Here is a 12491-nt window from a genome sequence, read left to right as displayed (position 1 = left end):
GGGGGGGGGGGGCAAAGAAAATAGAAATAGAGAGGAAATCATCCCCCACGTGTACCACATTCAGAAATCACCAGTGTTGGGGTGCCTGGGTGGCTCAATCAGTAAAGTGTCCGACCTCTGCTCAGGCCACGATCTCGCGGTTCGTGGGTTCGAGCCCCACAATGGGCTCTGTGCTGACAGCTCAGAGCCTGGAGCCTGTTTCAGATCCTGTGTCTCCCTGTCTCTCTGCCCCTCCCCCGTTCGTGGTCTGTCTCTCAAAAATAAATAAATAAATGTCATAAAAACAAACAAACAAACACTGAGTGAGGAGAGCACTTTTCTCTCCCCAGTATATATTTTATTTCTAATCCTAACGACAGACCTGTGGGGTTCATTTTCATTGCCCCATTTAAAAAAAAATAATAAGTAAGATTCACAAAAGTTAAGGAAATTGCCAGGACACACAGTTAATAAGGGATGGAGGTGGAACGTGAATCTGGGTCTTTCTAGTCTTGAACACGGTATTTGAACCAGACCAAGAGTGAGGCGGGGTGGTAAGAAGGAGAAGATAAATACTCAGACAATATCCTCACGGAGCTGAGATCTGTAACTTGCTGCCCAGCCTTCTCAAAATACTTGCGAGCAAATTAAGGCTCCGATGGAGAGGAGGAAGGGCTTGAATGAAGGGTGGCAGGGAGGGAGAGTAGGAAGGAAGAAGAACTGACTTGGGTACAAGCTGGCTGGGTGGATGGATGAAAAGGGTAGAAGGACGGATGGGTAAGAAGAAAGGACGCATGGAGGGGGTGCAGAGGACACGGTGGAGGAGGGGAAGGAAGAAGGCTACATGGAAAGACCTGCTCACCAGGAAGGAAGTGTGTGTGGATGGGAAAGATGGAGAACAGGAAGGAAAGGCAGATGGACGGGTCACGGGCTAGATGGAAGCAAATAGAAGGTTGACTGGCTGCCTGGGAAGGGACGGAAGGACAGGAGGAAAGGAGAACAAGGGAGGGGGGACAGACAAGAAGGAAAGATGTATGGAAAGTGAAGAAGAATGGATGGATGGGGAGGGTGGATGGTAGGCGAGCAGGTGGTTGGCTAGACTAAAGGCAGGAAGACAGTATAAAGGAAGAGGAAGGAAGGAAGGAAGGAAGGGTGGGAAGGCGAGCGGGCAGACAGGCTAGAAGAGCGAAGGATGAACAGGTGGATGGACGGACGGACAGGATGGACAGGAATAAGAGACTAGAAGGAAAGACGCGTCGAGGAGGTTACTTTTGTAAGTAGTATTAATGTTGGCTTTGCCTCCGCCTCCCTGAAGCTCTCCTGATTCTCCCATAGCACACTCCATGCCGGAATGACCTTTCCTGCCTTTTCCTGCCCTCGGCTGTGGCCCTGGTCATTTTCTCGCTTACTTCATTTCCCCCGAATTTCCTCCAGCTCCTGGAGGTCAAGATCCCCGTTCCCTCCAGCTCCCTGCCCAGGGCTTAATATGTAATCGGAGTCCACTGGACTCTGACCCACAGAACCGAGATAATGTGTGTGTGTTGTTCGCAGCTGCTCTGTGGTGATAGGGCACCAAGTGGGCAAGATTCTGACAGCCCAGCGATACGGGAAGGGCGCCCAGGTGCAAGGGACAGCATGAGGAAAGGCAGGTTAGCTGTGAGCTTGGCCTGTTCATTTGACCTCTCCGAGCCTCAGTTTGCCTCTTCTGTAAGATGGGAATAGTGGTAGCTCCCTTCCAAGGTCGCTGCAAGACTTCAACCAAATGGCTTGAAGGCTCTTGATGCAAACACTAGAGCCATTTTCCCCCTTCTAGGAGCGGTCTCTGGGCTGGGGGCGGGGCTTGGGGGGAGCGGGGGGTTGGAGGGTGGGGGAGCAGACCTGCCTGGGGACAGGGGGATAGATGCTGACAGGTCCGGTTCTATTTCTGCCAGTGGAGCCAGCCCCACCCGTCCTGGTAGTCACCCGGAAGGAGGAGATCCTGAGCATCAATGCCACATATCAGCTGCCACACTGCATGCCCCCACCGGATCTGAAGTACGAGGTGGATTTCTGGAAGGAGGGAACAAAGAATAAGGTAGGAAGCCTCCTTCCTGCCCTCTGGCTGGACCCCCCCCCCCGCCCCGTCCCCTACTGCCCCACCAAAACCCAGTGCCTCTCACCCTCCCTGCCTGCTTTCTGCACACCAACTCCAGGAAGCCTTCCCCGCATACCCCCACCCCTGGCAGTCACTCCCTGACTCTGTGCAGCACGATTGGCCTGCAGCCCACCCCTGCCCTTTCCCCCTAAGAGGCCAAGTACAGGGTATCCTGCCCCTTCGCATTATAGGTGGTAACAGCACAGTTTTTCTACCCAATATACATATATATATTTCATTTTTAATTATGAAATCCTTTTTTCCCAATGATATCTGATGGAAGCATGAGAGGCACTAGGAAGCCTGCTTGCCAAGCCCCTGGATTCATTACCAAAAAATCAGAAAGTACAGATACGCTCTAGGAAGAAAACTAAAAGTACCCAGAGACTACCACAAATACCCAGCTCCAGACTCGTTTCTCACATACGAACATGTGCCTGTCTGCACATGTTTATTGATGGCAGAGGTCGGCCAACTTTTCCCGTCAAGAGCCAGATAGCAAATGTTTTTGAATTTGAGAGTCATGTGGGCTTTCACAGCTAGTCAACTCTACGTCTACTGCACAGAAGGAGCCATAGACACTAGGTCTATAAATGGGCATAGCTGTGTTCTAGGAAAACGCCGTGTACAAAAATGGTGGCAAGCCACATTTGACCCGTGTAGTTTACTGTCCCCTGTTTTTGTTCTTTCTGTCTTGCCGAACCAGCATTCACACTCCTGACACTCTGCATATGTATTCTGGATCCCAGGGATATAGATCATCTTCAGATGGTCCCTGCCTTTAAGGATATCTCAAATATTCTAGGGGCAGCTGGGTGGCTCAGTCAGTTAAGCATCTGACTTTGGCTCAGGTCGTGATCTCATGGTTCATGGGTTCGAGCCCCACGTCGGGCTCTGTGCTGACAGCTCAGAGCCCAGAGCCTGCTTCGGATTCTGTGTTTCCCTCTCTCTCTGCCCCTCCCCCGCTTGCGCACGCGTGCGCGCGCGCGCTCTCTCTCTCTCAAAAATAAACAAAGATTAAAAATTTTTTTTTTCTTCAAGAACAACTCAAACATTCTAGACCACCCCCGTCCAATAGAGGTAGAATGTGAGTGGGTGCCCGGGTGACTCAGTTGTTAAGTGTCTGACTTTCGCTCAGGTCATGATCTCGCGGTTCATGAGTTCAAGTCCCACATCGGGTGAGCACAAGTCCCACTTCTCTCTCTCTCTCTCTCTCTCTCTCTCTCTCTCTGCCCCTTGCTCACTTCTGCCTTCTTTCTCTCTCAATAAATAAATAAACAAATAAACAAATAAATTTTTAAACAATTTAAAAAATATAATGTGAACCACATGTGTCATTTTAAATGTTCCTCATTAAATGAAGAAAACCAAGTTAATTTCATTTTAATAACTTATCTCATCCCATAAAATGTTATCATTTCAACATGTAAATAATATGAAAACTGTTCGCATGTTTTACATACTTTTTGCACCTAGTCTTTGAGGTTTTTTTAAGGTTTATTTTTGAGAGAGAGACAGAGAGAGACAGAGAGACAGAGAGACACAATGTGAGTAGAGGAGGGGCAGAGACAGAAGGAGACACAGCATCTGAAGCAGACTCCAGGCTCCGGGCTGTCAGCACAGAGCCCGACGTGGGGCTCAAACTCACGAGCCGTGAGATCATGACCTGAGCCGAAGTCAGATGCTAAACCGACTGAGCCACCCAGGCGCCCCGCACCCAGTCTTTGGAAGCCTGTGTGTATTTTATAGTTGGAGCGCATCTCAGTTTGGACGAGTCACACTTCAAGTGCTAGTCACCACATGTGACCCACACCAGACTGGGCAGGGAAGGCCTAGCGTTTTCCGGGTCTGTGATGACTGAATCATGCTCCCTACCCCCAAATACACCGTGAGGCTCCGAGCGCAGGCAGCCTGCGGAATCTGCCCTTCAAAGAGGGACCCGCAGGCCCTGGGGGGTGGCACACAAGGGGCACCTTGAGTGGCAGGGCTGCTTCTGAGCTCAGACCATCTGTACCTCAGGACTCGGTGGAAAAGAAGCCAGATGATGCTGGGAGGTGCTCCCTTAATGCTTAAACTTTAACGCAGGGAAAGATGTGCACGGCAGTATCTTGCCAGCCCCACCCTGTCCCGGTTGTGCAGAGCCCATCCCCACAGCAGGTCTGCCCACCCCTGTTCTCTCTCCGAACAGACACGATTTCCAGCCACTCCCCGTGGCCAGCCAGTCCAGATCCCCCTGCAGCCAGACACCAGTGGACCCTACTGCCTCAGTGCCAGAACCATCTACACCTTTGGTGATCCTAAGTACAGTGGGTTCTCTAAGCCTACCTGCTTCTTCCTGGGGGCCCCAGGTGAGTGCAAAGTGGTACAGAAGTGAGGTTTCCCACCCCACCCCCCCACCCCGGGACAGACTGTCTTTATCATAAGGTGGTCAAGAGCATGGGTCTAGAGATAGACTCACCTCAATTAAAATCCCAGCTTCACCATACCCGCTGTGTGTCTTTGGGTAGCTTACATAACCTCTCTGAATCTTGGCTTCCATAATCTGTAGGGTCGGTAAATTCTTATGAGGATCACGTGGGATAATGTATGCAAGGCCTGCTGCACAGGTGCACTTGATAGATGACAGCCATGGTCATTGTTTCTGTGGTTCTTGTTCTTCCTTCCTTAGGAGCCAACTGGGTATTCCTGGGGTTGCTGCTGCTTCTGCTTCCACTGCTGTTGGTCATTGCCATAGGCCATGTGATCTGGAGGAGGTTCACAGACAACCCCTGGTTTCAGCAGGCAAAGATGCCATGGGCCCTGGTATGGCAAATCTGGGCATGTGCAACAGAAGGGGAGGTTTGTTTAAGAGTAAGGAAATGGGGCTGGACTTAGACCATAGGTCAGACGGACAGACCAGACTATCAAGATAGTCCACACCGCGAACATCTCCTGTCTTTGTGTTTAAATTTCCACCATTAGTAATTCATTCCTTTGGCGCCAAATTCAAATGGCAAATATTCAATTTGAATTGAATTTCGCCAAAATTCAAATGGTAGGGAGCAGTGCCTTCAGTCTCCATAGTGAAATAACTTCATCGGGTTTGTCAGGTACTGAGAGCAGGGCCACCAGCCTTGGGACTCAGGAGAGATGCCCAGAAGGGGGAAGGAGAGAGGGTGGTATCAAAAGGGGAAATCTTAGAAGGGTCCCAACACTTAGTTCACGGTTTAACCAAGGGTGAGTCTTGCCTTGGCTGACCCTGGGATCCCCTCCCTTGCCTGCTGCCTCACTTCCTTAAGGCTGTGGGCCAATTGGGGCAGGGGGGATGCCTGGAGAGGTCAGATGGGTCCAATTTGTTCAAATGAGGGTCTGCTGAGGGTGGCTGGGCCATAGGTGAGGTGTGGTGGGCACTTGGGTCAGGATGGCTTTGAGGATGGATTCTGAGTGTCTTGGCCACACAGGAGTGGTTTCAAAGTCCCTGGCGCTGGGACCCGCAGGGAAATCCCAACTGAATGACAACGTCTGTGTTAGACATTTCTGCACCCCGCCCCGCCCCTCACCCGATGGTGCCCTGAGCCCCCAGCTCGGTTACCCCAGGGGTAACTTGCCTGATGATACCCTCTTATGGGCGGCTCTCCCCAGCCCCACTGAAATTTCCTACTCCCTTGCTAGTGTTTCCTGGGATCACTTCCCAAAAGAACTATTTACATTTGAATCTTTGTCTCGGGGTCTGTTTCCGGGGGGACCCAGGCTTCAGGAAAGCCTAAATTTTCCCTTCTTTTCTCCCCTCCCCAAATCAGGACTTTACTGGACACAGACGCCCCGTGGCAACCTTTCAGCCCTGTGGCCCTGAGTCCCCAGATGCCTTGATCCTCTGTCCCCAAAAGGAACTGACCAGAAGGGTCGGGCCGAGCCCTAGTGTCAGGACCCCAGCCACTGTCCAGGCAGGATCAGAGGAGGACAGTGCTGAGGAGGAGAAGGACGATGAGGAGGACACAGATGACGGTGTCAGCTTCCAGCCCTACATTGAACCACCGCCCTTCCTGGGGCAGGACCACCGGACCCCGGGGCACTCGGAGGTGGGGGGCACCTGGACTCCTCCCAGCCAGGCCGAAGGCTCCTCAGCTGCGGATGCTTCAGACAGAAGCGGGGCCAGCACTGGGGGCTCCTCTCCCTGGGATGAGCCTGAGTCTTGTTGTTTAGCCAAGAAGGGATCGGGCCAAGGGCCAGGTGGGGATGGCTGTCAGGAGCCTCTCCTCCTCCACGAATTCTCCCAGGACCTGAGTTTCCTGGAAGATCCCCTGAAAGACAACCTTTCCTCCTGGACCAGCTGCTTTTCATCACCAGGGCTGAATCTGGTCCCTGGGGAGCCCCCAGTTTCTCTTCACACACTGACCTTTTGCTGGGACAGCAGCCCTGAGGAGGAAGCGGAGGAGGAGGGGGAAGAAGAAGGAGGAGGAGGGGAGAGAGAATCAGAAATCGAGGGTGACGTTACTGGCAACTGGAGGGCTGAGAGCCTCCAGAAGGCTGAAGTCGGAGGCGGGACACTGGGGCATTACATGGCCAGGTAAGCTTTCTTCAGCATCCCTCCAAGTCTAAGCTTTCCAAGGACCCAAGACGCCACCTGGACTTGAGAGCCTGGGCGCATCCTGCCTGAGTCCACAGAGGGCTCTTACGGCACTTTAGAAACCCCAGTCGCAGCAGCCACCCCATCCTTTGACTCGCCGGCTTCGGGCCGAGCTCTAAGAAGGGTGAGGACAAGAATGGGCCGAGGTCAGAGGCTGGCTGGCTGTCACATCACCCCACTGCCTTTGGGGTGACGGGGCAGTTAGAGAAAGCATCTCTGGACAATGTCAAAGGTCAGGTCACAGTAGACAACCAAGGGCTGACGCCACAAGGGACCATCTGGATCTGGGGGGAGGGAGGTTTGGAGCACATCTTTATGAGTGTCATACCTTTCTCCAGCACCTGCTGAGCTCCCACCTCCCCTGAGTCTCAGCCTCCTGGTTCATGAGTCCTCTAGCGTGGGCCTCAGTGAAGAAAAACCCAGTAAGCAGGGGATAGTCTCTGACTTACGGAATTAACACAGCTTTTTTTTTTTTTTTTTTTTTTTTTTTTGAGAGAGAGAGAGAGAGAGAGAGAGAGAGAGAGAGAGAGCATGAGCAGTGGAGGGGCAAAGAGAGAGGGAAAGAGAGAATCCCAAGCAGGTTCTGCGTGGTCAGCACAGAGTCTGACCCGGGGCTCACGTTCATGAGCTGTGAGATCATGACCTGAGCTTAAATCAAGAGTCGGACGCTTAACCAACGAAGCCAACCGGGCTCCCCTCCACAGCTTTTATTATCAGACAGACCTGGCTTCAAATCCCAGCCGTGCCATTTACCAGTCACGTGACTTTGACTAGCAGCATTCACTTTTCTCTGGTCTCCCCTTCGTCTACCTCCTGCCCTCCACCTTCACTTCCTCTCTCCTCCTGGTCAGGAAACCTCACTCTCAGAAGTCCGAGCCCAGCCAACAAGGACCCGGATCGCTCTCCCCTTTCCCAGAAAAGAAAGAACCGAGAGATCCACCCTCCGAGGGGTCTGATTTGTTGGGGGTGGGGTAACGACCCGTCAGAGAACTGGACTCCTGGGTCTGTGATCCCTGTTTTAGACCGCACTTTAGACCTCTGGTTATAAAGAAGTCCCATTTTCCCTTCCAATTATGAGACTCGGTGTCTCCTGGAAGCAGGTATGTTAGAAGGTGGCAGAGAGACGGTAAAGTATCCCCCAAACCGAGATGGCGCTTTGAGGCCAGGAAACGAAGTAGGCGACTCCGTGCAGTTTTCACAGAGTTTTGTTCAGGGTAATTTACTGATGGGGTGTGGCGGGGGGAGGGGGCGTTGTTGGGGGAAGGATAAGCCACGCAGCTGCATCGGAATTCTCTGCAAAATCCAGACCTCAGCTGGCAGGTTTGAAGGGGCCAGGGGACACTCAGAAGGGCGTTGTAGTGAGATCAGAGGGTTCGCCTGCACCTCAAAGGGCTTGCGTGCCCCAGGTTGACAGCTAGCCTTTAATTAGATCCTGTGCATCAGGAAAGAGAAAGACTATGTTCTCTCTAACGGATTCGTGGGAGGCTAAAACAAGCCGCCCCCCATCCCGGCCTTGGTGGGCATTTCTAAGATATATCTATTAATCTCCGAGGGCCCGGGACACATAGTCCTGAGGAAGGTCGTGGAGCAGACATGAACAAGATGGAGAGCCAAAGATGGAGTCAGTGTTGTCAACCCTCCTACAAGGTGACTAGCCTTACCCGGGGGGTAGCGACGGGTGTTCTCAAACAACTGCCTTGTTAACCTATACCCACCAGGGTACGGGCGAGCATAGCTGAGCGTTCGCCTATAGGGACCAAGCTTTTTGTCATTTTGTGGCTGAGCATCTGAACAATCTTGGCTCCGAGACCTGGGCCCTGCCGTGTAGCAGGGCGTTTTCGACGTTTGTGAAAAAAGCATCTTTGTAGCCATTCCACCCACACAAGCTTGTTGTTCTGAAGGCAACAAGAAGGCACGACATTAAATGAAGGATCCGGAAAAGGGAATCTGGTCTAGGGGTTCTCCAACCACGCTCCCAAACAGTCTTGGGTTTCATGGGCGGAGGCTGCCAGGGACTACTGGACCCCCACGACGGCCAGAGCAGTCTCCCAGTGTCCCGCTCCACCCCATGGCCTTCCGTGAGAGGCTGTGCTCGGTGGGGAGGGGGTTCCCCTGCTAAAGAAAAAGTTAGCACACTGCTTGTTTGATTGAATACCTGTCTTTTGTTTCAAACAAAGAAATGTGCTCTTACTATAGATGAGCTCTTTGGTCTCTGGCCAGCTGGGCCAACCCCTGTGCCCTTGGCCGCGTCAGTCTCAGCAAGGATTTCCGAGGGGCACTGAACTGGCAAGAGGCCTTCACCACTGCTGGGGCTCCCACATATGTGCACATGCACGCACCCACACGTATGCATTTCTGCAGGAGTTAGGGCTTGTCCACATCCCTGAGCACAGAGGAGGGAAAACACACTGAAAGCCACAGAGCTAGGGAAGGCTGTGGCTCAGAGCCAAGTCTTCAGGAAAATGCCCAGACGGTTGCTAACTGACATTCTTTCTGAGACCCAGCTGCTTCATGGAGGTAACTTCAAAAAAACCAAAAGCTATCATCAGTATTGTCTTGGGCTTCTGAGAAGGAAGCATTCGATCCCTTTCCTTAAACCCTGCTGTTGTGTGTGCGCACGTGTGTGTGTGTGTGTTTAAGCCTTGTTATTTTTTCAAGCATTGCTTTCCAAGTTTCATTTCTGAGATAGGCCGAGCTTTTTTAGTAATTCTCAATGCCAGCTCTTTTAGAGTCATTAAGTCATCAACAAAAAGCCATAGGAAGCGTTAGGAGAGAGCATGATGTTCAGTATAATAATTTGTTGGGCATGCTCAGCACTCAACTGTTTACAGAGCCCTCATGTACAGGGCGGCCGGGAAGTGCATGGAGTGAGCCCCGGGGCCGCGGCCTCGGTTGAAGGTTATGGGGGAGACGCCTTATGCTAAAGCCACATTGTAACTATTTTTTTAAGTGAATAAAAATTTGTTAAATAATTGTTTAAAATTTTATTTGGAAGAGAGAGAGAGAGAGTGCAAGCAGGGGAGAGGGGCGGAGGGAGAGGGAGAATCTTAAGCAGGCTCCCTGCTTAACACAGTCTGACGCAGGGCTCCATGCCAAGACCCTGGGATCGTGACCTGAGCCAAAATCAAGGATTGCATGCTTAACTGAGCCGCCCAGGTGCCCCAACATTGTAATTTTTAGCACACTGAGATTATGTACTGTACCTAGGTGTTTGTATCTATTTCTAATGTTCTAGGTTTACATCACATTTAAATAATCCCCTAATGGTCTTTGGTATCTACTGTTTTTAGAGAAAATGGCAGGATTGAATGGAGATGTACTGCTATTATTTCTCAAAGGGTCCTCACCACTCATCCCACAAGGATCTTGGGTTGGGGTCCCCAGCAGCTGCCCCAGACACTGGAATTTGGGAATAAGAGGCAGTTATGGGATTCCAGAAAGCACCAAGAGGGGAGTGGGAAGCCAGGCAGGGAAGGAAAGCAGCCTGTTCAGGTACATAACCAGATAGGTCACTGTTCTGGGCAGTTGGGACTCAGTCCCCCTGGAGGGCTTTGGGACTCTGCAGATTTGTTCTGCAGGAGCAGGACCTGGGAATGTATTCACCATGCCCATCAACCCTATACAGAGGGCCACTCTCTCCCACAAGTCATAGACATGTGCAGTTGGAAGCCATCAAGCTGAGTGCATGAGAAAGGTGAGTGCCGTGGGGCAGGGGCGGGACACTCACACCGCTAGCTACAGTCAGGCCCAAGCTGTGTCCACCACCCTGACATCACACCCTATTGCAACAGTGGTCCGTGGAAGGATACAGAACATCCTCTGTGGCTGGCCTTGCAAACCCGAACTCATTCCAGTAGATCTCTGCCGAGGAGAAGCTCCCAGCTTCCAGTGACTGTCCCAAGGCCACTTGGTAACTGGCGAGCACGGTACCTGCAGATCGTCACCATTTACCAATGCCAGGGCAGGTGCTAGACCCACGCTGAGCTGATCCAACAAGTCCCTCTCCGGGGAATTCAGAAGTCTTGGCTGCCTGGGTGTAGAACATGTAAATTCCAACCTGCGATGGCCCTGTTTCCCTCTCCAAGGAGCAAGAAAGCACCGTGTGCAGAAGAAACAAGAATGAGGCATCCAGGTGAGCTGCCGAGATGAGAAGTTATAAACCCTGGCTCCCGTCCATCCCCGGGGCCCAGCTATGGGCAACTCAGACCCTGAGGGAATGTGTATCACTCCAGCCATCCCCATGCCCACACACCCAGGGGTCCAGGTTTTTGTGAAGGTTTTTAAAGGACTTCCCTTGGTCTTTGGTTCCTCTTTCTGCAACAGAGGAGACACGTGAGAGCCCCTCCTCAGAAACGGTCTACAGACCTACCTGCACACCTCAGGTTCAGAGCTGCGATTGGAACTGGGGTCTGTCTGCCCAAAGCCCACGTTCTGTTCACTTCCTGGCTGCCACGGCGTGTGTGAAACTGGTCCCCCAGTTCTAGCTTGAGACACAGATCTTGTTGTTTTTTTTTTTTTAATTTTTTTCAGTCAGCTTTATTACATTATAATCGACATTAGTAAAATTCACTTGTTAAAGTGTACAATACTACGAGTTTTTTTTCCAATATATGAAATTTATTGTCAAATTGGTTTCCATACAACACCCAGTGCTCATCCCAAAAGGTGCCCTCCTCAATACCCATCACCCACCCTCCCCTCCCTCCCACCCCCCATCAACCCTCAGTTTGTTCTCAGTTTTTAAGAGTCTCTTATGCTTTGGCTCTCTCCCACTCTAACCTCTTTTTTTTCTTCCTTCCCCTCCCCCATGGGTTTCTGTTAAGTTTCTCAGGATCCACATGAGAGTGAAAACATATGGTATCTGTCTTTCTCTGTATGGCTTATTTCACTTAGCATCACACTTTCCAGTTCCATCCACGTTGCTACAAAGGGCCATATTTCATTCTTTCTCATTGCCACGTAGTACTCCATTGTGTATATAAACCACAATTTCTTTATCCATTCATCAGTTGGTGGACATTTAGGCTCTTTCCATAATTTGGCTATTCTTGAGAGTGATGCTATAAACATTGGGGTACAAGTGCCCCTATGCATCAGCACTCCTGTATCCCTTGGGTAAATTCCTAGCAGTGCTATTGCTGGGTCATAGGGTAGGTCTATTTTTAATTTTCTGAGGAACCTCCACACTGTTTTCCAGAGTGGCTGCACCAATTTGCATTCCCACCAACAGTGCAAGAGGGTTCCCGTTTCTCCACATCCTCGCCAGCATCTATAGTCTCCTGATTTGTTCATTTTGGCCACTCTGACTGGCGTGAGCTGATATCTGAGTGTGGTTTTGATTTGTATTTCCCTGACGAGGAGCGACGTTGAGCATCTTTTCATGTGCCTGTTGGCCATCCGGATGTCTTCTTTAGAGAAGTGTCTATGCATGTTTTCTGCCCAGTTCTTCACTGGGTTGTTTGTTTTTCGGGTGTGGAGTTTGGTGAGCTCTTTATAGATTTTGGATACTAGCCCTTTGTCCGATATGTCATTTGCAAATATCTTTTCCCATTCCGTTGGTTGCCTTTTAGTTTTGTTGGTTGTTTCCTTTGCTGTGCAGAAGCTTTTTATCTTCATAAGGTCCCAGTAATTCATTTTTGCTTTTAATTCCCTTGCCTTTGGGGATGTGTCGAGTAAGAGATCGCTACGGCTGAGGTCAGAGAGGTCTTTTACACAGATCTTGTTTTTATGCAGAAGCATGGTCTTCTAAGCAGGTAATGAGCTTTTAGAATT

General features: G+C 51.0%; 1 protein-coding gene across 1 annotated transcript in view; it reads left to right on the top strand.

The window, feature by feature from the left end:
* IFNLR1 (interferon lambda receptor 1) overlaps positions 1–7213 on the top strand; it is a gene marked incomplete at its 5' end in the record, with an annotated part of 18894 nt that extends 11681 nt beyond the window's left edge. The window contains 4 exons of the mRNA XM_040471530.1: positions 1911–2053; positions 4302–4461; positions 4782–4915; positions 5893–7213. Of these exons, the coding sequence (XP_040327464.1) occupies positions 1911–2053; positions 4302–4461; positions 4782–4915; positions 5893–6663 (1208 nt within the window). The remainder of the gene's footprint in view (positions 1–1910; positions 2054–4301; positions 4462–4781; positions 4916–5892) is intronic.
* Positions 7214–12491: the final 5278 nt, after the last annotated feature.

Source organism: Herpailurus yagouaroundi, unplaced genomic scaffold (assembly GCF_014898765.1).
Source record: "Herpailurus yagouaroundi ecotype Mexico unplaced genomic scaffold, PumYag 77, whole genome shotgun sequence".
NCBI lineage: Eukaryota > Metazoa > Chordata > Mammalia > Carnivora > Felidae > Herpailurus > Herpailurus yagouaroundi.
Note: the sequence above shows the minus strand (reverse complement) of the source record. Positions and strands in the feature narration are given on the sequence as shown.